The 26,300-nt window shown below is 42.6% G+C and overlaps 1 protein-coding gene across 5 annotated transcripts in view; it reads left to right on the forward strand.

The window, feature by feature from the left end:
* Nucleotides 1-2,986, forward strand: part of LOC115103005 (zinc finger protein 521-like) — a 180,927-nt gene extending 177,941 nt beyond the window's left edge. For all 5 annotated transcript variants that reach the window (XM_029623545.2, XM_029623546.2, XM_029623542.2 and 2 more), the window contains exon 8: nt 1,204-2,986. In XM_029623545.2, the coding sequence (XP_029479405.2) occupies nt 1,204-1,233 (30 nt within the window). In that variant the 3' untranslated portion in view covers nt 1,234-2,986. The remainder of the gene's footprint in view (nt 1-1,203) is intronic.
* Nucleotides 2,987-26,300: the final 23,314 nt, after the last annotated feature.

Here is a 26,300-nt window from a genome sequence, read left to right on the forward strand (position 1 = left end):
TGAAAGGGCAAAGAGGGAGGGGTGGAGGGGAGTAATGGACGAGGCCTAGCCTGCCTGAGGGATGCTGCTATGTTGATAAGACTGAAGGTGACTGTAGTCAGTACATTGCTAAACTCACCTTCATGGCTAAGACTGTAGGAGTCACAACCTTTCATGGCTCAGGCTCTTTCCATGTTGTTTATTCAAAGATAATTCAGTCTTACCCAGAGTAAGCGTTTGTGTATGTGTGTGTGTTTGAATGTCAGTGTTCTTTGTGTGTATAATCGGTGTCAGTGCGTGCGTGCTGATGAGTGTGTGACAGGTGTGTCTTGTCCGTGCCAGTGTAGAGAGTCCAAGGCCGTGTTTTTAACAGGGTGCAGCAAGTGGGGCATGTGGTTTGCATTAAAGGGATTAGCAGTCACTTCAAAAGATGACCTGGATTCAGCCCACCAGGGACTCCAGTTACACCCCCCCCTGGTCCACACATACACTCCCTCCCTTTAAAAAAAACCTAGCTGGCACAGCTGTCCCCGCTACAACCACTCTCTCTCACCAAACCGGCATGTGCGTGCGTGTGTAAAGATATTCAAACATCCTCAGAAATCCTGTACTTATTTTTCTGTAGTATATGACATTTCTCTAATTGCTGCATCTGAATCCCAAGTGTAATTGACCTGTTGTTATTCTACGGTAGTTACACTTCCAGTACACATTATGTAAACATGTCTATTAATATGGTGATTCATATATTCCATCACGGGTATTACATGGTAACTGTTGTTTCCATGGCCACAGCCATTGGTCTGATGTTGGCATTGTTGGTTGGGGATTGAGATGTTGGAGGGAGGGAGGCATTGTCACCTCAGCAGTGACATGCCAGTAGAGGACTTAACCATATTTAATTCCAGGACATATTGATCCATATAACTATTGACTGCTGCTCGGTTTTGATTGGATTTGGGTAATGCAAACGCCACATAAACCCACAACATGACATTCACCACTCACAACACTAACCATCTAAAAAGCAATGGTGAATTCTACAGTATTAAAGTCTGCCTTGATGTTGAAAATGATTGATTTATTTTAGGTTATGAAAGTGTTCAAATTCAACTTGCTAAATGGAAAAAATGTTGAATTAAATCAAATGTCCTTGTGTTGAATTTGATATTGATTCAGTCATTTCATTCCTTTCTTTCTCTCTCGGTTATTCCTCCATTTCAGAACCACATGTTGACTCAGCACAGCAGTTAACCAGGCAGATTATCAGTGGACCTGAGGAGGAGAGGAGAACCATATGGCGAGGAGGAGAATCATGTCTGACCCGGTCGGTCCTCCAGCCACCTTCAGTGCAATATCCCACTGGCTCTTTTGCACTGAACTTTGGATTCAGTTCACATCGGGAAGAAACATGTCACACACACAAAAAGAAAAAAGACGGATGAAAGACAGAGGGGTGAAAAAAGGACAGATTAACTTAGCTCTGGTCTTTGACTGGTTGTTATTTCAACAAAACTGGCCAACTATCTTTGTAAATAGAAATTGTTCATGTGTTGCTTAATAACTTCAGCTATATTGCAGTCTTATACAGTATTTGCCATTGTACAGTTCTGAACCGTTTGTCCCCAAAAAAAGAACTAGAAAAAAATGACAATGCCACTGTCAGTCAGAAGAGGTGGAATTCATCAACAATGTGTTGGTGAAACAGGGTGCCAATGTGGGGTATTATTATGTAGGGAACAGGAAGTTGTGGTATGGTCAGTCAGGACCCTTTTCATCAGTGCCCATTTCCTGTATGTGGACACTATCCTGACCTGGTCATTCGTTACTGAAGCGGGTAGCGGGGTGCTTGATCACCAAACCTGACATTGTGACATCACAGGTCTCATTCCAACATGGCTGTCCTTCTAGAAGACCAGCTGAGGACTGAATGGTGCATTTAATCTGGTCATCCTGCCTGTGTAAATTCGAATGAAAGGAAGAGAAAAAAAGAAGGAAAAACAGTATAGGGTTCTGATATATGCAAAAGCAGTGACACAGATTTGGAAAGGCCAGCTAGCTCCTCTGGTTGGCACGGGAACAGAGGCATCGTGAACCCCCTGTGTCTCCTAGAGCATTATGGGGGGGGATCTCCAGCCCACTGATTTACTGATTTAAACCTGTACAATTCTGTTATTAATGTTTACTGCTCGTTCAAGCCTGGAGATTACTGGAATTTTTTTCTTCTCGTTTTTGTTAGCTCTTTGTATTTTAGATTTTTTTTGCAATGGGGAAGACATCCATTTTGATTTGGGGTTGTTGTGGAGACTATACATGTATTACTCTGTAGGGATGTGCTTATGAAACTTATGTCCTGGGCTCTCCTGAAGAGTTCCCAACTTATCCCCTTCCTTCCTCGTTTCCTGCGGTATCCCATTGCTCTGCTCTCTGCTCAAGCTGGAAGCCATTGTGGCGTTATTATACACCAATATAAATCAATCTGTTACAGATGTAGGATCTTAATTTGACCAGTTTTACAGCAGGGAAATCATTCTGCAGCGACAGGAAATGTGAATTATTGTGTGGATTATAATTCTTTACCATTTTTGTAGCAGTTGATACATTTTTTGGTTAGAAAAAATCCATTCAAAATCAATTCAAATCAAGACAAACTTTAGAAGCCTTTTTAAACCTCGAGTACATTACAAGATTTCATTTCCTGATATGCAGGACATTTCCTGCAACAACAAGGTGATTAAATTAAGATCCCACATCTGTAAATGTTTTTGCATTCATTGAACCTGAGATGCACTTTTGTATGAAACTTTAATGTTTTGACCTTTTGATTGAGAATTGTTCATACTCAGTTTACAGGAAACTAACCACCATCTCCTGCTGCAGCAAAAGGACAGTTCTCTTCTCTGATGTTATTCAAATGTTATTGTACAAATATGGAGTTCTGTATTTGGCAGACCTCATTTTTGTGTTGCACATGTGATAAAATATTAAACATGTATGAGAAAACGGCTCCTACGGCCCTTCATTTGTGTGTTTGTGTGTATGTGCATTTGTGTGGTTGTGCTCATGTGTGTGTGTGTGTGTGGATCAATTCATTTGATTAAGTAACAAGATGGGCCCTTGACAGCATGAACGTGATCATCTTCAAAACCTTACTTTGGATTTTTGGTTTTAAATCAAATTGCTTCCTTTTAGCCTAGTTAGACCTTTGTTTAACTAGGCAAGTCAGTAAAGAACAAATTCTTATTTACAATGACAGCCTACCGGGGAACAGGTTAACTGCCTTGTTCAGGGGCAGAACGGCAGATTTTTACCTTGTCAGCTCAGGGATTTCGATCCAGCAACCTTTCAGTTACTGGCCCAATGCGCTAACCACTAGGCTACCTGCCTTTCCACTGGTTCCACTGGGGCTTCTGCCTAACGAACAGCTGAGGATCTTAAGGGAGGTCTGTGTTATTAATGACTCCATTACCCATCACCCTGTGCGGTCCCATTCCACACACCCTCGCACCAGGCCTATTAGGGAGCCTGCAGCTCTCCAGGGGACCACTGGAAGGAAATGATGTCTGCACTGAATGGGACAAAGCCCCATATAGTAACATCTGTCTGTCTTTACAGATGAATCCTCATAACAATGAGATGAAAAACAGAAAGTCGAAAAAGTAACTGTTATGACCAGGGACATGAGTGTCATGAAAAAGTATACATTTGACTAAGATGTTGATAGTACTTGGGGTGGGATTCTGAAATACGTTTTGCTATGTTTTCAATAGGATGATCAATGCCACTTTTTTTCAAACCAAAATTAAGATTTGAAATATATCGATTAAAGTCAGCGCTTGGGAATATTAATTTGTACATCGTATACTGTTTCTCCTGCTTGTTGTTTTTATATATCAATACAAGAAAATATATAAACACATAGCACCTCCCTCTGGTCTGTCTGTAGGATGGTTGACTGCTCGCAGAAAGAATCTTGTCCAGACAAGACTATTGATCACCATGGTGAAAAATGTCACTTTATCTGTGCACGTCAAGGACAATTACTTACACTGGATTCTCCTTCGCCGTAACCTAATGAACACTTATTCGTATTGCTGATCAGGTATCTGGTTTGTATTACCCGATGTAGAGGTTTTATCTGCCTTTTGTTTTGACCCCTCTTCATTGTGCTTTTCTGACTGACAATCTTTCCCAATTGAAATGGAATCCCACCACATTCCAAATGCAGAAATGGAATGGAATAGATCTTCCCACCAGTGTTACAACAGATGTAGACTAACGGTGAAATGCTTACGAGTTAAAGGTAAAAAAAATATATATATATAAATATAAATAGTGACACGAGGAAATAGCACAATGAATAACAATAACATGGCAATATATAAGGAGTACCAGTACCAGTACCGAGTCGATGTGCAGGGGTATGAGGTAATTGAGGTAGCTATGTACAGTATATGTAGGGAGGGTTAAAGTGACAAGGCAACGGGATAGATAATACACGGTAGCAGCAGCGGGTGGAAATTTGATGAGCTATTTAGCAGTCTTATGACTTGAAGATAGAAGCTGTTTAGAGTCCTGTTGGTTCCAGACTTACCGTGCGGCAGCAGAGAGAACAGTCTAAGGCTTCTGTGGCTGGAGTCTTGGACTATTTTTTGGGCCTTCCTCTGACTGTCAAGCAGAACGCAAGCTGGGCAGCCATTAAACAACTTTGCTTGCGTCTTCTCATGCCAGCCACTTTTAATAAGCTTCAAGGGCATTCTAAACGGGTCCAGAACTTTGCGTTGCCAGAGATGGACTGGCCCACATCATCTATTACGTTAAATTGGGTGGCGGCCTCCAGCTCATATTTATGATTTAATTAAATTCACTTGTGAGGCGTATCATCGGAACCACTGTGGCCTCCCTTTCGCCCGCCAGCCTCAGCAATGAAAAACACAAACGCACATGTGCACTTACGCACATGCACTCTCTCACACACACACAAACACACAAATGAATACAAAAATGTGTTTTTCTGTCTCCTGCCCAAGAGTGAGACTTTGTGGGCGCTTTGGCAAGGGCAATCTCAGGGGCTCGTTTAAAAGCAATATAATTACACAGATCCCAGTCGTCTCCGACAGCAAGTGCTGGACCATATGGCCTGCACGGCCTCTACAGAGACTGCTTTACTGGGCTGATCCTCCATAATATGTCTGCACACATGTACTGTGCCTCTAGAAAGTATTCACACTCCTTTTTTTTTTACAGCCTGAATTTAAAATAACATACAAACAACAACCCATAATCAAAAAAAAAAAATGTACTAATGAATTAAAAATGAAAAGCTGAAAAGTATTCAACCCCTTTGTTATGGCAAGCCTAAATGAGTTCATGACGGAAAAAAAATCGTACACGTCACATAATAAATTGCATGGACAATAATAGTGTTTAACGTGATTTTTGAAGGACTACCTCATCTCTGTACCCCAAATATACAATTATCTGCAAGGTTCCTTCTTGCTTACCAAGAAGACATGTTACAGTTTTGACTTAAATTTGCTTGAAATTCTAATGCAAGACCTGAAAATGTGTCACACCCTGACCTTAGAGAGCCTTTTTATGTCTCTATTTGGTTTGGTGTGATTTGGGTGGGTATTCTATGTTCTGTTTTCTATGTTTTTGTATTTCTATGTTTTGGCCGGCTATGGTTCTCAATCAGGGACAGCTGTCTATTGTTGTCTCTGACTGGGAATCATACTTAGACAGCATTTTCCCCTTCTGTCATGGTGGAAAGTTGTCTTTGTTAGGGGTACTATAGCCCTTGTAAGCTTCACGGTCGTTTTTGTAATTTCTTGTTTTGTTGGTGACATTTTAACAAATAAAAGAAAACACTCACCACGCTGCACCTTGGTCTTCCTTGAACAACGGACGTGACAGAACTTCCCACCACCAAAGGAATAAGCAGCGTGGCCAGGAGGAGCAGGGATCCTGGGCCCGGGAGAAGAGAGAGTGGAGGACATCTTGGAGATGGGAGCAGGTTATGGCAGGGGACAAGACCCTGCCATGGAAACAGGCAGAAGTAGCGAGGGAAGAACGACGACGATACCAGGAGTCACGGCAGCGAAGCAGGCACGAGAGGTGAGATTGGCTGAGTCATGTTGGAGACCTGAGCCAACTCCCCGTGCTTACCGTGGGGAGAAGCGTGGTACTGGTCAGGCACCGTGTTATGCGGTGGAGCGCATGGTGTCTCCAGTGCGCGTTCACAGCCGGGTGCGCTACATCCCTGCTCCCTGCATCTGCCGGGCTAGGGTGAGCATCTAGCCAGGGCGGATGGTGCTGGCTCAGCGCGCCTGGTCTCCGGTGCGTCTGCACAGCCCAGTGCGTCCTGTGCCAGTGCCCCGCATTTGCAGGGCGAAGATAACCATCCGGTATGTCTCTCCAGCCTGGTGAGTCCTGTGCCTGCGCCCAGAACCAAGCCTCTTGTATGTCTCCCCAGCCTGGTGAGTCCTGTGGCAGCTCCACGCACCAGGCTGCCCATACATCTCCTCGCTCCAGTGATGATCCATGGCACGAAGCCTCCAGTGATGATCCATGGCACGAAGCCTCCAGTGATGATCCATGGCACGAAGCCTCCAGTGATGCCCCATGGCACGAAGCCTCCAGTGATGATCCATGGCACGAAGCCTCCAGTGATGATCCATGGCACGAAGCCTCCAATGATGATCCATGGCAAGAACCCTCCAGTGATGATCCATGGCAAGAACCCTCCAGTGATGATCCATGGCACGAAGCCTCCAGTGATGATCCATGGCACAAAGCCTCCAGTGATGATCCATGGCACGAAGCCTCCAGTGATGCCCCATGGCACGAAGCCTCCAGTGAGGAGTCATGGCATGAAGCCTCCAACGACGGCCTCCAGTCCGGAGCCCCAGAGACGGTCCCCAGTCCGGGGCCCGCAACGAGGGTTCCCAGTCAGGGGCCCGCAACGAGGGTTCCCAGTCAGGGGCCCGCAACGAGGGTTCCCAGTCAGGGGCCCGCAACGAGGGTTCCCAGTCCGGGGCCCGCAACGAGGGTTTCCAGTCCGGGGCCCGCAGCGAGGGTCCCCAGTCCGGGGCCCGCAGCGAGGGTGCCCAGTCCGGGGCCCGCAACGAGGGTGCCCAGTCCGGGGTCCGCAACGAGGGTCCCCAGTCCGGGGTCGGCGACGAGGGTTCCCGCACCAGAGGCAACACCAAAGTGGGGTGAGCTAGAGTTGGAGCGGGGTCTACGTCCCGCACCAGAGCCGCAACCGTGGATAGATGAGCCTTTTAGAGAGGCTTTTTATGTCTCTATTTGGTTTGGTCAGGGTGTGATTTGGGTGGGCATTCTATGTTCTGTTTTCTATGTTTTTGTATTTCTATGTTTTGGCCCGGTATGGTTCTCAATCAGGGACAGCTGTCTATCGTTGTCTCTGATTGGGATTCATACTTAGGCAGCCTTTTCCCTTCTGTCATTGTGGGAAGTTGTCTTTGTTAGGGGCACTATAGCCTTTGTAAGTTTCACGGTCGTTTTTGTTATTTCTTGCTTTGTTGCTGACATTTTTACAAATAAAAGAAAATGTACGCTCACCACGCTGCAACTTTGTCTCATTCCGACGACTGCCGTGACAAAATGGTTGTCTATCAATGATAAACAACAAACTTGACAGAGCATGAAGAATTTGGAAAAGAATAATGGGCAAATGTTGCACAATCCAGGTGTGCAAAGCTCTTAGAGACATACCCAGAAAGACTCAGAGCTGTAATCACTACCAAATGTGATTCTAACATGTATTGACTCGGGAGGTTGAATACTTATCTAATCAAGATATATTAGTGTTATATTTTTTATGAATGTTTTACAAATGTTAGAAATCCATTTGAATCCCACTTTGTAACACAACAAAATGTGGAAAAGGTCAAGGGGTGTGAATACTTTCTGAAGGCACCGTACTGTACTTTCAGAACAAGAAGAATCAGCAGGAGAAGCTCTCTAGTCTGTTGACCTCTACTGCCACAGGCGCACTGTAGTGTATGATTCATGAAAGAATAATGAAACCTAGTTGGGTATGTATCCAGCATGCTGAAAAAGCACTGTTTTGGCTCTGAAAAAAACACAAACACCAAACATCAGCATGGAACTCTTTCTTTGCTTCTTTGTGCTCCCTTAGCATCTCCTTACTGTCGTTTCTTCTTCTTTTGTGGAAGAAAAATGATTTTGTGAAAACTGACCAGGGTTTAGGCTGAGCATTCCTCTCACTGAAGGGGACCTGGGAGACCTCTTATGGCATTCAATATGTGCGCCCAAGCGTGAGATCCAGATCCATTTGGCCGGGGAATCCGTGGGGACAGTCTAGGGTAACCCAATCTCTCACACTGCTTCCTAACTCTCCTGCTCCCTCGCCCAAAGAGCCATCTTTTCACTCCAAAACTGTGTCAGCAAAATGGACGTCATTGACTCTCCATGTCCAATTGAATCTGGGAGAAAAGGGGCCTCCTTTGTTATTTTTTTCCCCAATTCACTGTATTTTCGTTTCCACTTCTTTCTCTGGTGAATATTTTGTGTCAAACTTGATATGTCTAGTAATATACTCTATATTTTAGTGAGTGTGGCCCATATAGAAAAGAATCACGAAAATCAAATGAGAATATTTAATGGCATAATAAGATTATTTGTAATGAGTAATCTACTAAGTATTTGGTAAGATTCTGTTTGTTTTGCCTTGTACATGTACGTCAGTGGTGTATTTGTATACGTGTTAACTTACATGACTTATGTGACAAACACAATTGAATACATGACTGTGATCATTTTCCTACATAAAGTACTGCTTGAATGTATGTGAACCCTACAGGGCTGGTCATGATTTTCCTATAAATATATTAAAATAAAGATATAAAATCCTTATCTAAACCCCAATTTGTAATAAAGACATTCCAAGTAAATGACAGAAACAAAAAAAATATATATATTTTCATTGTTTATATAACAAAAGTGGTTTATTTAACAGAAACTCAGATTTGATGTGTGCAAAAATGTGTGATACCCTTCAGTCGATAGCTTGTGGCACCTCCATTAGCAGCGATAACTTGGAGTAAACATCTCCTGTAGCCAGTAATCAGTCTCTGACATCTGTTTTGAGGGATTGTTTCCCACTCCTCCTTACAGAACTTCTTACAGCCAATTGAGTGAGGTTTGAGTAGTGTCTGGCATGAACTGCCCGCTTCAGGTCCTGCCACAGCATCTCAATTGGATTTAGGTCAGGATTTTGATTTGGCCAATCCAAAAACGAATCTTCTTTCTCCTGAGTCATTCTTTGGTAGATTTACATGAATGGTTTGGGTCGCTGTCTTGTTGGACAACCCATTTTCGGCCCAGCTTTAGCTCCTTGACTGATGATCTGACGTTCTGTTCCAGAATCTCCTGGTTGACCTCAGAATTCATGGTTCCCTTAATGATGCGGAGTCATCCAGGTCCAGAGGAGGAAAAGTAGTTGAGATCTTGACATTCCCACCACCATGCTTGGTCTGCACATCTCTAGATGTTATGTTTGGGATGACTTTTACCTGATTTATTATTGTTCTTATGGCTCTTGGGGATTTTTTGGAAGGGCATTTACTTCTAGGCAGAGGTGCAGCCATTTTAAATGCTCTCCATTTGTAAACTATTTCCCTTACAGTTGGACTGATAGAGCTTACATCTTTTTGAGATTATTTTATAGCCTTCCCCAGACTGATGTGCTCTCACGACCCTCGTCCTGACGTCCTCTGAGATCTCCTTTCCTCTCAGCAGGGTGTACTTTGCCTGGGTAATACAAAACTGACCAGGTTTCTTATCTCTATTTATCAGAGTCCCGCCCAAACTCTTTCCTAACGATCTTTCCTTTGATTGGTTCATTTGGTACCCAATTATTTACCCACCTGATTCTACTTACCTACTTGATTTAACCAATGCAACTTGGGGTTCACTTATTTTTGCACCTGCACTAATTCTTTTTTTATTTTGTTTTTCTACTACACGCTTGATTTCCTCTACACCAACATATGGTATTGGTAAATATAAACCTGTTATGTCAGATCAAAAAGACTGGTTCTGATTATTGAAGATTTCATGGTAAAACCAAAAAAATGGGTTCACGTACTTTCAAGCAGCACTGTACATATGGTATGACGTTTGAGCATAGCCGCAGGAAGTAAGGGTGCTGAGCATCCTCTGAAAAATCGTAATGAAAAAATAATAATTATATATATATATATATATATATACACACACACACACACACACACACACTAGTATTGGCGGACCAATTTAGACATCGGTAGCCAGGGCAACAACAAAAAAATTCAGAATGTCCACTGTGGCAAAAAAAAGGTGGTTGTATAATTAAGAATAGTATCTTGCAGGATTCAATAGTTAGAATTGTAAGAGTTGTTGCCCCATCCCCCTTTCTGCAACTGTCATCCTAATGGAATCAAAGAACAAAATCCTGTCCTCAAACATTTACATCAGAAGGTGCAAAGATATGGGCAAAGACACAAAACATCCACATCAAATAAAATATTTTTCTTGATCAAATAACAAAGAAAACAACCACTTTTTGTGCAGTATTAATCCTTACATCCTTACAAACCACTTAATGTAAATGTACATTACTGTATTGTACATAGGCTGGTCATCTAGGTTTGTACCTGCAGACTTTCCATCACCATGAAGACAAAAACGCACAATACACTAATTGAGTACATTGAGACATCAGGAGTTTTGTGATGTGATGATGTAGCTCAGTTGGTAGAGCATGGTGCTTGCAATGCTATGGTTGTGGGTTCAATTCCCACAGGGAAGTTTCCTTTGCAAAGTATTTCAAGAAACTGGGGGGGGAAAAAACAGGTATATCAAGCAAGTGTTCTTATACTCCACAATAATTATCGAATTAACTGTTTTCTACAGATAATAATCAGACTCAAATACATTTAGTTGAACAATTTCACGAAAGTAGTGCACTGAGTCTTTACTAGTCCTGTACTAGCAGACGTCTTCAGCGCAGGCAAAACATTTGAATCTGCATCCCCCAAATCGCAGCCCCCCCCCCTACCCCATACTTCCCACCACTACGCATTTGAAACAAAATATGTGAATTATATGAGTCATCTATTAATAGTATAAGAAAATGGTATGTTCTGACAATGTGACCTCTACAAAATAAATGCTTGCCATAAAGATTACACATTGTTTTTGAAGTCAACATGTAAAACACCATGAGAATACTATAATATAAAATACAATACTTGTGTATAAATGTTCATTTTCAGGTATACATTTCTAAGGTTAAAAAACAGAAGGCTGAGCAACACTTCCTACTGAACAGTTGATTTCACTACAGCTTTCCCTTGGGTCTCCCAGCCAGGGTGTTAACCCGGCCTTGCTTAGCTTCGATATTTGTCATTGACTATGGCCAATGTGCTATCATGTGAATGACTCTTTAGCAGTCTACACTTAATAATTAAATGGATTCACTGCTGCTATCAGTCATTCCAAAGGGTAGGTATAACAGAGCAAATTCATTGTAACCGTACTCGTAAGTCATAAACAGCTCCTTCAGAATGTATTCAGACCCCTTGACTTTTTCCACATTTTGTTAGGTTACAGCCTTAATCAAAAAATCAATTAAATAGTTTTTTTCCCTCGTCAATATACACACAATACCCCATAAAGACAAAGTAAAAACAGGTTCTTAGAATTTGTTTTTAATTTATTACAAATTAAAAACTGAAACATTCCATTTCCTTAACTATTCAGACCCTTTTCTCAGTACTTTGTTGAAGCACCTTTGGCAGCAATTGCAGCCTCGAGTCTTCTTGGGTATGACGCTACAAGCTTGGCACACGTGTATTGGGGAGTTTCTCCCATTCTTCTCTGAAGATCCTTTCAAGCTCTGTCAGGTTGGATGGGGAGCGTTGCTGGACAGCTATTATCAGGTCTCTCCAGAGATGTTCGATCGGATTTAAGTCCATGCTCTGGCTGGGCCACTCAAGGACATTCGGAGACTTTTTCCCGCAGCCACTCCTGCTGTCGTGACGTTGTATTAGTTAATGTGATGACTGTTGCTCATCGAATGATTAAAGGTTTCTAATTGCGTGATTAACTGAATCAAACAATTATTAACTCATTAACCTGGGGCACCATGGGAAGATTTGTTTTATTGAGTTTCTATTTCCCAAATTAACTCAAAGAATATCAGAATATCGATTTTACAACAGCCGCTAATTAACCAGTTACCTCTACAGTCTTGTTCTGAACGTCGCATAATCCGGGAATCTGCACGGACCCGGGTCTCACCAATGAGTTCGTACCACACCAATCTTAGTTGAGTATTTATTTACTAGAAAGCTAAAATGATAAAAGATATACATACACAAAAACACATTCTAGGCTATTGATTAGAACTTAGTATAACGGGCCAACACACTATGGCGCATGTTACCCAAAATGGGGATTTAAAAGAGATAGAAAAAGAGAAAGTACACAAGAGAAATATACATTTGGGTGAATTTGTCAGCTATGCTTATTCTAACCCTAGCCTTGCCCCAAACTGCCGCTCTTATGGGTCAGAATATAATGTTGTAATTACTAGGGGAAGGTCTCTGTGGATTCTCCGCGTGGACCGTTCAGGCTGCTCAATGACGCACTTCTCCAGCGCAACTCTTTGGTTGTCCTCACGATGTCAGTGTCCTTTTGGCTTAGGAGTCCGTTCCCTCGCCCTTGCTCTGGAAGGGCTCTTCTGAGGACAGACAGCTCTGTAGCTCAGAGCTCACAGCTTAGGAATGAAACAGTGTAGATACCAAGATTCGATGGGGAGTGGAGGCTAGGTGGTTCGACTTGAATTCACCCGCTTAGACACAGCTACTCATCAGTAGCTTGGGTAGACAAATATTTATTTGTCTTCAAACTTGTGTTGCGTTTTGGGTTCGTTGACTTTTTAGACCTCGACTGCAGCTTGGGTCACTTAGTCTTATCTGTAAATTCTTCACTCACAGGTTTTATACCCTCTGGATACCCTCTAGATTTGACTCAAATCCAATTTTAGACAACTAACTTCACCTTTCATCTTTACTAAAGCATTCTCTTTGATTTGGACATTTTCCACACAATGTACAATGTATAAACATCAAACATATACTTGGTAAACTGTTGACGTTACAATGTTTTTGTAATAACGTCATTTATTAACCTTTAATAACAAAACAAAAATGACATACATTTTTCATATTCCATCTATCGTCATGACCACCATTGTGGCTGACGGAAACCATTGTTCCAAAGTCCCTTTATTTCATGTTTAATGTTCTGAGGCTGGTTCTCCATAGTAACAGGACAAAAGGAATTTGTCTCTGGCCTAAGATTTCCCATGGGCGTGAGGGGTCATAAAAACCCCACATCTTCAGACCCCTAGATCTCTCCTCCTCTGTTGGGGTTGAGAGATAATCTGTAGGGTTGTGGTCTCCTGTAACCTGACCTGATCAGGACAGTCATGACACTGCATTGTCTTGGCTGTGTGCTTAGGGTTGTTTTCCTGTCAGAAGGTGAAAGTTTCCCCCAGTCTGATTGCTCTGGAGCAGGTTTTTATCAAGGACTTTGCTCCGTTCATCTTTCCCTCGAGCCTGACCAGTCTCCCAGTCCCTGCAGCTGAAAAACATCACCACAGCATGATGCTGCCACCACAATGCTTCACCGTAAGATGGTGCCAGGTTTCCTCCAGACGTGACACTTGGCATTCAGGCCAAAGAGTCAAATCTTGAGAATCTTGTTTCTCATGGTCTGAGAGTCCTTTAGGTGCCTTTTGGCAAACTCCAAGCGGGCTGTTATGTGCCTTTTACTGATGAGTGGCTTCCGTCTGGCCACTCTACCATGAAGGCCTGATTGTTGGAGTGCTGCAGAGATGGTTGTCCTTCTGGAAGGTACGCCCATCTCCAGAGAGGAACTCCGGAGCTCTGCCAGAGTCACCATCGGGTTCTTGTTCACCTACCTGACAAAGGCCCTTCTCCCCTGATTGCTCAGTTTGGCCAGGCGGTCAGCTCTAGGAAGAGTCTTGGTGGTTCCAAACTTATTCCATTTAAGACTGATGGAGGCCACTGGGTTCTTGAGGGATCTTCAATGCTGCAGAAATGTTTTGGTAACCTTCCCCAGATCTGTGTCTCGACACAATCCTGTATTGGAGCTCATTGCACATTGTGTTTGCTCATCCAAGTTTATAATTTTAAAAGGCTAATTGATCATTAGAAAACCCTTTTGAAATTATGTTAGCACCACTGAAAACTGTTGTTCTGATTAAAGAAGCAATAAAACTGGCCTTCTTTAGACTAGTTGAGTATTTGGAGCATCAGCATTTGTAGGTTCGATTGCAGGCTCAAAATCTATTCTTGTTCTGAGAAATGAAGGCTATTCCAATGTGAGAAATTGCCAAGAAACTGAAGATCTTGTACAGGGCTGTGTACTACTTCCAAACTGGCTCTTACCAGAATAGAAAGAGGAGTGGGAGGCCCCGGTGCACAACTGAGCAAGAGGAAAAGTACATTAGAGTGTCTAGTTTGAGAAACAGACGCCTCACAAATCCCCAACAGGCAGCTTCATTAAATTGTACTCGCAAAACACCAGTCTCAAAGTCAACAGTGAAGAGGCGACTCCGGGATGCTGGCCTTCTAAGGCAGAGTTCCTCTGTCCAGTGTGTGTTTTTTGCCCATCTTTAATCTTTTCTTTTTATTGACCAGTTTGAGATATGGATTTTTCTTAGCAACTCTGCCTAGAAGTCCAGCATCCTGGAGTGGCTTCAGGACAAGTCTCTGCATGTCCTTGTGTGGTCAAGCCGGAGCTTGGACCAGCCGGAGCTTGGACAAAATAGCTGTGAAGTGACGCTCCCCATCCAATCTGACAGAGTTTGAGAGGATCTGCAAAGAAGAATGGGAGAAACTCCCCAAATACAAGTGTGCCAAACTTGTAGGGTCATACCAAAGAAGACTCAAGGCTGTAATCACTGCCAGAGGTACATCAACAAAGTACCAAGTAAAGGGTTTACTTATGTAAATGTTAAATTTCAATTTTTATTTGCAATAAATTTGCAAACAATTCTAAAAACCTGTTTTTGCTTTGTTATTGTGGGGTATTGATGATGAAAAATAACAATTTTATGAATTTTATAATAAGGCTGTAAAGTAGTAGATAAAGGGCTTCATTGCCAAAATCATTAAGTATCCCTTTAAAAGAAGATTGTTGTAATATCTTACTTATATAGGTAGGTAACCTGTGGACATAACATTGACAAAAGTTTCCCTTTAACCGTGTATGTGTATTTGCTGCTATATGTATTACTTACAAGTTCCAGGTAGAACATCGGTAGTCATCTTGTTAGATTCTTCTGTATCTTGAGGGTCATTGGCTCTCAGTGAGATCCATCTTTACAGGAAGTCTTACTAATTAAAAAAAAATGTAAAAGACTAATCACATTGACTTAAAACAAACATATAGAAACTTAAGGCCTATAGAAGTGTGGATGGCAAGAACAAAAATATCGCAACATCTCAACGTCTCAGGTGATAATTGGACAAAAAAAAAGTGTAGCTGTGAATATCCAATATCAGTACATGGTGTTTTGGAGGAGATTCACAGAAGCTTGGCAGCAGAGAAACACCTGCCCCATGCAAACACCATGTGCTGTCTTCCTCTAATACACATGACAGCACAGGCACTATGATGCATCACTACAATACTACTACAGTATAACAAATATTACCTCAACGGTCTGTAATACAACGATCCATCATAATGTTAAATGAACTGATTTTATTGGAGATATCGATGTAGCTTGGCCCTATGTGATCTAGAGTTCAGCTTACTCTTGAGCTGTGTTCTTCCCACTTACACAGTTAGCTAGCTGTATGTACGCCACATTATTGATATACAGTTCTCTCTCTCTCTCTCTCTCTCACATTTCTCTTTGTCTTTATACTTACCTTCCCATCACACTGGCATGCAGGTGCCAAGAGACCTCCTGTGGGTTTGACCCCACATAGTCTATATTTCATTGCTTGGTGTTTAATTCATTTTGGAGAATAAAAAAATAGAATCCTGTTTTAAGTGCCTGGCTGTCTTGTTGGGTCTGCTAGGGCAGTGTGGTAGGATGGGAGATGATGACTGGAGGGAGAGACTCTCCCAGTTCAGGAGGCAGGGGGGATCATTAGCCATCAGGGCCGCGGGAGGGAGGAAGGGGGGGGACAAAGGAGGGAAGAGCCGATCACTTGCCTTCGCATGGCCTCTGCTCTGAGCCTGAGTGAGTGGGAGAGTAGGAGAGAGCCAAGCAAGAAAACAACTTTACTAATCTGGGCATATATACTGTAGATAGAGAATGTAAGACAGAGAGACAGACACAGCAATACTGACGATAGAAAGGGTATGGTTTAGCTGTATTCGGGCTAATGCAACTTGAATCATTCATTCCATGGTATTATACAGTATGTTTGATTGAATGCTTTACCGGCAGAGGGGGGTAGGCCCTAACACTACAATTGAGATGTTTTTTTGTTGTCTTATTTTTGTCTCTGTTTGTTTTGCCTTATTGAGGTGGGGCAGAATGGGAGCTAATCGCATTGCCTCATAATACCAGTTAGTTTGTCATTTGTTTTCCTTCATGTCTTGTGCTTATTGGTGAACTAGGAAATGCTCTATAATGGTGCCTCGTGGGACATGAAGGCCTCATTCCCCCTGCTTCTGTCTTTCATTTTCTCTCACTCTCTCTATTCCCTACTTTCTCTCACCCTAATTTTCTTCATTGCTCCCTCTTTTCCCGCTCTATTCCCTCTCTCCTTAGCGCTCTTATTTCTCTCTCCCGCTCTCTCCCCTTTTCCTAACCCCTCTCTCTCTCTCTCTCTCCCTCCGCCGCTCTCCTCTCTTGCATATCTTGTATTGTAAACAGCTCACAAAAGCGTGACAAGGTCTCCGTGCTCCCTCCGCTTCACTCTCTGTTCTCCCAGCTATTTGTTATTGTCGATCCTCCGCTATCGTGTTTGTCTCTATCGCGCTTTTCTCCATTCTTCTTTTTTTTTTCCTTCTTCTCTCCGCCTCGTCAGAAAAGCAAAAGTTAATTAAATATGGAACGAGACGGAGCAGCATCTCTTTAAACCATCATGTCATTAAAATGGCATCCCTCTGAGATCCGCTTAAAAGGAGTCGGAGAACAATGTCAGATATTTATGGGCCTGGTTATGTAAACATGCTCCCTTTATTCTCTATGTATATTTCATGTAATTATCATTTTTGTAGTGCCTCTCCCCCGTGACATGTAGAGGCAAGGAGTTACTGGGAGAATGTCATTAGAAGAGAGTATTGTTACAGCGCCGATATTATACTGCTTATTGAGTATACTTTTGGTTACATTCCCGGACTCACAGAGGAAGGTTTTCACCTATATTTGAGATAAATACTTTTGTATCTGACTCATGTCGGACTCATATCTCGGTCTGGCACGGGACTCAAGCTCAATTCACTAATCTGTCCCTTTACAACAACAGACTGAATTTCTCCATCTGAAACAAATGGTAAATGTCCTACAAATAACTTTAACCTATCCTCAATTGACTAATCAAATAAAACCAGCGGACCCCTCACCTCACACATGATATATCCACCTATAAAGAACAGAGATCTAGTGCACTGTGAACTAGCTCCTACAACGAAAGCTATACATTGGCTCCATCATGCTTGAAGCCCTCTGTCTGTCTGCAACTGCCAGCTGATAGAAGCTGCTAATTAAGAGGGCCGGAGAGCCAGTGGGGCAACTGTCTTAACACTACAGGCCCCTGTGTTGCTCTCGAGTAGGACGCTGGGCCTGGACCCTATCACAACTCATAACAATGGTGCTGTGGGGAGGAGACAGGGGAGAAGGGAGACAGATGACAGGGGAGACACTAGAGTAGAGTATGATGGGTCTGGACCTCTTTTACAACTCAATGGTGCTGTGTATTATTTGACCCTGCTGGTCATCTATGAACGTTTGAACATCTTGAAGAAGGTTCTGGCCTTAATGGCCATGTACTCTTATAATCTCTACCCAGCACAGCAAAAAGAGGGCTGGCCACCCCTCAGAGCCTAGTCCCTCTCTAGGTTTCTTCCTAGTTTCCTGCCTTTCTAGGGAGTTTTTCCTAGCCACCGTGCTTCTACATCTGCATTGCTTGCTGTTTGGGGTTTTAGACTGGGTTTTCATATAAGCACTTTGTGACATCTGCTGATGTTAAAAGGGCTTTATAAATACATTGGATTGATTGATTGATGGAGGGGAGACAGGGGAGAGGGAGGAGGGGAGCGGGGAGACAGGAGAGACAGGAGTGGGGAGTCAGAGGAGAGGGGATGTAGGAGAAAGGAGAGAAGGGAGACATGGAGAAAGGGGCTATTTCTCAAGGAGATCTGAGGTTCCTTCTCCTGCAATGCTTCCATCGGCTACTTCTCTCTGCCAGTTTGAGAAGCAGGTGAAGAATCAAGGAATACAGTGCATTCGGAAAGTAGACCCCTTGACTTTTTCCACATTTTGTTACGTTACAGCCTCATCTAAAAAATTGCCCTCATTAATCTGCACACATTACCCCATAATGACAAATTAAAAACAGGTTCTTATACATTTTTGTAAATGTCTAAAATAAAAACTGAAATATCACATTTACATAAGTATTTAGACCCTTTACTCAGTACTTTGTTTAAGTTACAGCTTTGAGTCTTCTCATATGGCGCTACAAGCTTGTATTTGGAGAGTTTCTCCCATTTTTCTCTGCAGATCCTCTCAAGCTCTGTCAGGTTGGATTGGGGAGCGTCGCTGCACAGCTATTTTCAGGTCTCTCAAGTCTGGGGGCTCTGGCTGGGCCACTCAAGAACATTCAGAGACGTGTCCCGAAGCCTCTCCTGCGTTGTCTTGACTGTGTGCTGAGGGTCGTTGTTCTGTTGGAAGGTGAACCTTCGCCCCAATCTGAGGTCCTGAGAGCTCTGGAGCAGGTTTTCATCAAGGATCGCTCTGTACTTTGCTCCGTTCATCTTTCCCTCAATCCTGACTAGTCTCCCAGTCCAAGCCACTGAAAAACATCCCCACAGCATGATAATGCCACCACCGTGCTTCACCGTACAGATGGTGCCAGGTTTCCTCCAGACGTGATGCTTGGCATTCAGGCCAAAGAGTTCAGTCTTGGTTTCATCAGACCTGATAATCTTGTTTCTCATGGTCTGAGAGTCTTTAGGAGCCTTTTGGCAAACTCCAAGCGGCATTTCATGTGCCTTTTACTGAGGAGTGGCTTCCGTCTGGCCACTCTGCCATGAAAGCCTGATTGGTAGAGTGCTGCAGAGATGGTCCTCCACAAAGGAACTTTAGAGCTCTTTCAGAGTGACCATTGGGTTCTGTGTCACCTCTTTGACCAAGTCCCTTCTCCGGATTGCTCAGTTTGTCTGGACGGCCAGCTCTAGGAAGAGTCTTGGTGGTTCCAAACTTATTCGATTTAAGAATGATGGAGGTCACTGCGTTCTTGGGGACCTTCAATGCTGAAAAAAAAGGTGATAGTCTTCCCCAGATCTGTGCCTCGACACAATCCTGTCTCGGCGCTCTAGGGACAATTCCTTCGACCTCATGGCTTGGTTTTTGCTCTGATATGCACTGTCAACTGTGGGACCTTATATAGACAGGTGTGTGCCTTTCCAAATCATATCCTATCAATTGAATTTACTACAGGTGGACTCCAATGAAGTTGTAGAAACATCTCAAGGATGATCAATGGAAACATGATGCATCTGAGCTAAATTTCGAGCATCGAGCAAAAGACCTGAGTTCTTATTCAAATAAGGTATTTCATTTTTATATAGATATGTATATATTTACACATTTGCAAACATTTATAACACCCAAGGAAAGAACCAAGGGGAGTTACAGATATAGGTCCATGAGTCCATGTGAGTGTCATGAGGCGCTGGTGTGCTTGACGATGGTGACAGGTGTGCGGGATAATCAGCAGCCTGATGACCTAGAGGCCGGAGAGGAAGAATACTTCACACCGATTCCGCGTTTGGTTAATGATGTTTGTCCCCAATGTGACACTGTAGACGTGGAAGCCTATTTCACTTCCTCAAAATCCACAGAATTAATCTTAGATAACTCAAGAAATCTGTAATTAATTTTGACAGTTTTGCCGAGAACGTTTTAGTTGCACAATTTTACATTTAACCAAGGAGTATGGTGCAGTATTTCTCATGTTAAAAAATGTGTGATGTGTTGTCTTATGTAAAATTACTGGGCAGGTCTGTCTCACTGTCTATGCTACTGGATAGAAAGAAATCACTGCAGCTGTTCACCCCATTTAGTGGGCGTGTACATCATCAAATCAAATGTACATCAAATCAAAACCCAAACGTAATTTACCCATTGTGACGCACAAATGTTCCAAACTCTGTTTTAGAAGAGACAGACTTTATGACACTAGAATAGCGGTTTCTGACTCATATCGATGCCACATGGGCCATTTTTAAAGGGATTCGTTGCTTTTTAAAGGCAGTCGCTCTTTAACCATGTCTGATTAGGGACAGGACGATCCATGCACGTCTACTGACTGTGAATCTGTAATTTCACCTCTAGTTATCAGGAGAGAAAAAAAACAGCTCTCCTCCTGTTTCACCCACCAGTGAAGTAAACCTGCCGTAATGCCATTCAATCTGACCCCTCACATCACCATGCAGTAAAACCTATGTGAACCGCAGTGTTATAAAGTTGTCTGCAATAACCACAGCAGAATTGCTTTTAATCAACGTCTGAAATGAGGGTGACTGGAAGCGTCGCCCCATGCTGATTAAATGTAATTGTTTAATTGCCAAGTGCTGGGAACCCATCCTAAGAGGATTCCAATGGAATTATTTAAGCTCCAGTCAAGAAATACTGTGTCCAGGAAAAGAGGAAGGAAGGAATACGGAAAAGGGGAAAAATGGCAGAAAAAAAAATAAAGCGTTAAATTATTTAAGTTTTTTCCTACCGAAGAACTATTGACTGGGTTTAACTTTCAGTTGGACGATACGCGAACAGCCTGGGAGCAACAATGCACATCAGCGACTCTGGTCAATCACCAAGCTCAAAGGAGGACAGGTCACACAGGCCATGTGTAGGGTGAAGGAGGATGGCCTCATTTCCCTCTTGAGTCTGGCCATTCCGCTGTATTTTATTGTCCCTTTTCACGGTCCACCTCAAGGTGCTTTGGCCTTCATTATGTTACCTTGAATCACAGGTAAGTTATACTTCATTTACAGGTACAATTCCTGCTTTTGCTGGTGTCAGGACTGAATATGTTGGTCATTGGACAGAAGTGTTCAGCATGAAGTCATTGTATCCAATGTCTTACGCTTGTGTGGAAAGGCTTCTGAGGGGTTAACTCCTGAAACGTTCTCGGGAAAGGGGTTATGTAAGCATAGAAACAGAGCACATAGAGCAGATATACAGCTTCGTCGACTTTCTTTCCATGATAATGACAGATCGATAACTCACATTTCTCTATGTGAATTTGGTCAGGTCGATCCTAAAAAGTTGCATATTGCAGCTTTAACACTTGATTTACATCATCAATATTCGGTTTGGTTGGCTAATAGCCTATGCGCAGCAACACTTCATCATGCATTTCCTTATAGAAACAGAGTTGGAAGGGTGCCGGCCGGTGCTGCAGCACCCCTGATCAATTGAAATACATTTGCCAAAGTTATAGAACTACTGCTGTCTGTTCAGAAAGAAATTAAATGATTCAGAATAGCCTACTACACCATGAGTAGGCCTATAATTTAGCCACAGAGGATCAATAGCTTAGTTTATTTTTATTGGGCTAGCTGTGGATTGTGTGTAGCCCAATAACAAGGCAAAGCCCACAGTCGGGAACACAAGGCAAAACTGTCAGTGAAGACAAAACAGGCCATCCACAATATTTCAAACACAGGTTGCAAAGCAAATTGCTCAGTGAAACTGGAAAAGCTTTTTAGGACTGCCGTTTTGTCCTTATATTGTACAGTGTGTGTGTCTCCACACACCTAGGCTGTTGATGGATTCAAGGAGAGGTTGTTTTTATTGACCTCATATTCTGTTTGTCAGTGTCAAAGCAGCCTCATTTCGATCATTTGTGCGGTATAAATAGTTTAAGTCACCAGTGATGTAGCCTAAAATGACATAGAACTACATGTACATGAAATACATTTGTAAAAGGCCACATTCTTCCGGACACTGGGCTACAAAATGTTTTCCCTGTGTGCAACTTCTGTAAGTGCCTCTACTTTATGCCACAAAACAAGCGTGAGGATTATTATAAAGGTACATTTTTCCCTCTCATGTATTCCGGTAGGCCAAGGTTTCCCAGAGTCGGTCTTGCACACATTTCGTTTTTCCCCCCTAGCACTACACAGCTGATAACCAATTCATCATCAAGTTTCATTATTTGATTCCGCAATGTAGTGTCAGGGGGAGAAAGAAAAAAAAAGGTGCACCCAGGGCCCGGACCAAGTTTAGGAAAACCTGCGGTACATTACCTCAGAGCTCTCCAGGTCACCCTCTTGCGCTCACTTTTTGTTCCGGCACCTCCTGATTTACAAATTAAGCGCTGAACACAGGCGGCTAACCACCATATACATAGACTACAAAAATGTCCACACTAGCCACCTGCAACCCAGCCATATATCATGAAGATTCTAAATATAATTAGGCTATATTATGAAGTTAGTATTTAAGAGCGTTAAAGATATATCTCAATCAGTTAAAAAAAATATTGCGCTAGCTTTACAACAATCATCAACGTCAGTGATCAGCTGATAGCCCAACGTCTTTTTCAGATGTTAATCAAGACTTTAGGAGGCACTGTAACTACACTGAACAAAAAAATATAAATGCAAAATGTAGATTAAAGTGTTGGTCCCATGTTTCATGAGCTGAAATTAAAGATACCAGAAATGTCCAATACAACAATCTTATTTCTCTCAAATGTTATGCACAAATTTGTTTACATCCCTGTTTTTGAGCATTTCTCCTTTGCCAAGATAATCCATCCACCTGACAGGTGTGGCATATCAAGAAGCTGATGAAACAGCATGATCATTACACAGGTGCACCTTCTACTGGGGACAATAAAAGGCCACTCTAAAATGTGCAAGTTTTGATGGATCGTGCACCAGAGCGGTTGACATTTTAGAGAATTTGGCAGAACGTCCAACCAGTCTCACAACCACAGACCACGTGTAACCATGCCAGCCTATGACCTCCGGCTTCTTCACCTGCAGGATCGTCTGATACCAGCCACCCAGACAGCTGATGAAACTGTGGGTTTGCTTAAGCAAAGATTTCTGCAGAAACCGTCTCAGAGAAACTCATTTGTGTGCTCGTCATCCTCACCAGGGTCTTGACCTGACTGCAGTTCGGAGTCGTAATCCACTTCAGTGGGAAAATGCTCACCTTTGATGGCCACTGGCACGCTGGATAAGTGTGCTCTTCACTGATGAATCCCAGTTTCAACTGTACCAGGCAGATGGCACTGTATGGGCAAGCGGTTTGCCAACGTTGTGAATAGAGTGCCACGTGGTGGTGGTGGTGGGGTTATGGAATGAGCAGGCATAAGCTACAGACAACAAATACAATTGCATTTTATCGATGGCAATTTGAATGCACAAAAATACAGTGACGAGATCCTGAGGCCCATTGTCGTGCCATTCATCTGCCGCCACCACCTCATGTTTCAGCATGATAATGCATAATGGATCTGTACACAATTCCCTGGAAGCTGAAAATGTCCCAGTTCTTCCATGGCCTTCATACTCACCAGACATGTCACCCATTGAGCATGTTTGGGATGCTCTGGATTGACGTGTACGACAGCACGATCCAATTCCACCAATATCCAGCAACTTCGCACAGCCATTGAAGAGGAGTGGGACAACATTCCACAGGCCACAATCAACAGCCTGATCAACTCTATGCGAAGGAGATGTGTCGTGCTGCATGAGGCAAGTGGTGGACACACCAGATACTGACTGGATTTCTGATCCACGCCCCAACCTCATGAGAAATCCATAGATTAGAGCCCAATGAATTCATTTAAATTTGACTGATTCCCTTATATGAACTCTTAGAAACTGCTGCATGTTGCGTTTATATTTTTGTTCAGTGTAGCTTGCTTACCATTTGTGATGAGTGAGTTTGCTGTTGCAGCATTAAAAAGGCCTATGCTCCAACAACAACAACACAAATTGCTACAGAGGCAGTTGTTATGTCATGAATTTGAGATGTGAATTATGAATTTGGAGCACCTGCTCCGTGAATGATCTGTACACGGCCCTTGAGCCCACATACAGACACACACAGCTCACATACACATGCTCAAAGCTACTCACAGTTAACATATTCCGCTGTAGGCTACAGATCATTGGGATGATCATGTCCATCTCTCACAACATCAACTTACTTTGGAAATTAAATTAATGTAAAACCTACAAAGGCCACATTTAATTAGAAACATATTGGCACAAACCCCATGACATTTTAGTCTATCAGTGCTATCAATCACACTATCTTTCTTAACATCAATTGACCTAGTGCAGAACAGATATCCCTTAGTGCAGCTTCTTTTAGCATTTAGCAACGTGGAGCACGAGCTGAGGTTTGGGGTTTTGCTGACGTGCGCAGTAATCCATCCCTCGCCTAGGGAAATGATCTTCCTACTATTGCTACTGCTGCATCCCTTGCCTCTGGTCACAAGTGTGTCTCGGTCTCCCAGACCTGGGTGCAAATAGTATTTGTAATCTTTCAAATACTTTGAGCATTTGTTTGAGCCTATCTGGGGTGCCATATTTGATTAATTCCTCTGTGCCAGGCAAGTTCATTGAAGCACAATTTAAGCATGTGAAAGATTTTGAATTCTATCTGAACCCAGGTCTGTTTTCTCTCCAAACCATGCAGGGGAGGGAGAGGAGAGGAACTGTGCACCCTGCAGCTGTGGCCTTATTCCCAGGCAGGCGGGCAGGCGGGCGGACAACACCTGACCATGCAGGGCCAGCCGGCCCAGATGTGCACATAGACAGTGGCAACACTTTGAGCAATGCAGGTCCCCTCTGGGACCCCAGGCACCTATCTGCAAACCAAAGGCCCTTCTCACTATCTAGCATGACGTTGTAAATACACATCTAATAACTCATCATCACCCTGAGATAACCCCACTAATCTATATCATAACACAGGAGTGACTCTGACACTCAGTGTTTTTGGCACATATTACCAAACAATTGTGGTGTGTAGAATAAATAATGGTACTACTGTACTTGACCCAGAAGTGCTCTCCAGTCTCCACAGCAGGGACCCAATTTGTGGAATTTACTTGGTTTTCGTCTGGAAAGTTCTACAAAAATGACATCCCAGCTAGCACATAACGTTCTAAGAACCATATATTTATTTGAGCTTGGTGTGATCATGGTTGTCTTATGCTTATTCTGCGTACAACCTTCCCACAACTTTCTGGTAATGGTGCAGGACAGTTGCTTGGCTTTGGAACATTATCAGCACATGTAGCCCTTTCCTTCAGTCAAATGACCTAGTGGCCTCATGGCTGGAATATTATTCATATAATCTCATAATTAATAGCAATAAAAACAATTAAACGCTGAAAATCCGGTGTTTCTATGTCAAACAGTTAAAAAAATATATTTCTGTCTTCAGTGATGTATATAAAGTGTAATTTAGGGATGCAAACACAAAATGTAATACATTTAAACTCTATATCTGACATGGTACAGGGGTCTTCTTTTTTAAGCCCATAACCTTGTGTGTGAGGTCTATACTTTTGTTTCAAAGTAGATTTGTTTAAGACTACAAGAAATGTTCTGTGTGACCCTGATTTAGCCCACTGTTGTAAAAGGGTAGAACTTGATATAAAATATATTTTTTTCTTTGGTATTTCATTACTTTAACAGAACGTTTCCTAAAAGTAAAAAAAAATGGTTACATTTCATTTCAATGTTGGTAATGTTCTGGAAACGTTCTCCAACAGGTTTGACAATAGGAATGTTCTCAAATTTATAAAATGTGACTTGAACATTGTTCTTCTGGAATTTCAGTATCTCATGGTTTTATTTTAAGTCATGTTCTCAAATTGTTCCTTGAACGTTCCGAGAACGTTAAGAAACATTTTCCACTAAACCACAAAACTTTAGTATCGTTCAGAAAATGTTCTAAGAATTTTATTTAAAAACATACATTCCACTTGTCATAAAAAACTAAAGAAAAACTTTTCGAACGTTCAGAGAGC

The sequence above is a fragment of the Oncorhynchus nerka genome, linkage group LG20 (assembly GCF_034236695.1).
Source record: "Oncorhynchus nerka isolate Pitt River linkage group LG20, Oner_Uvic_2.0, whole genome shotgun sequence".
NCBI lineage: Eukaryota > Metazoa > Chordata > Actinopteri > Salmoniformes > Salmonidae > Oncorhynchus > Oncorhynchus nerka.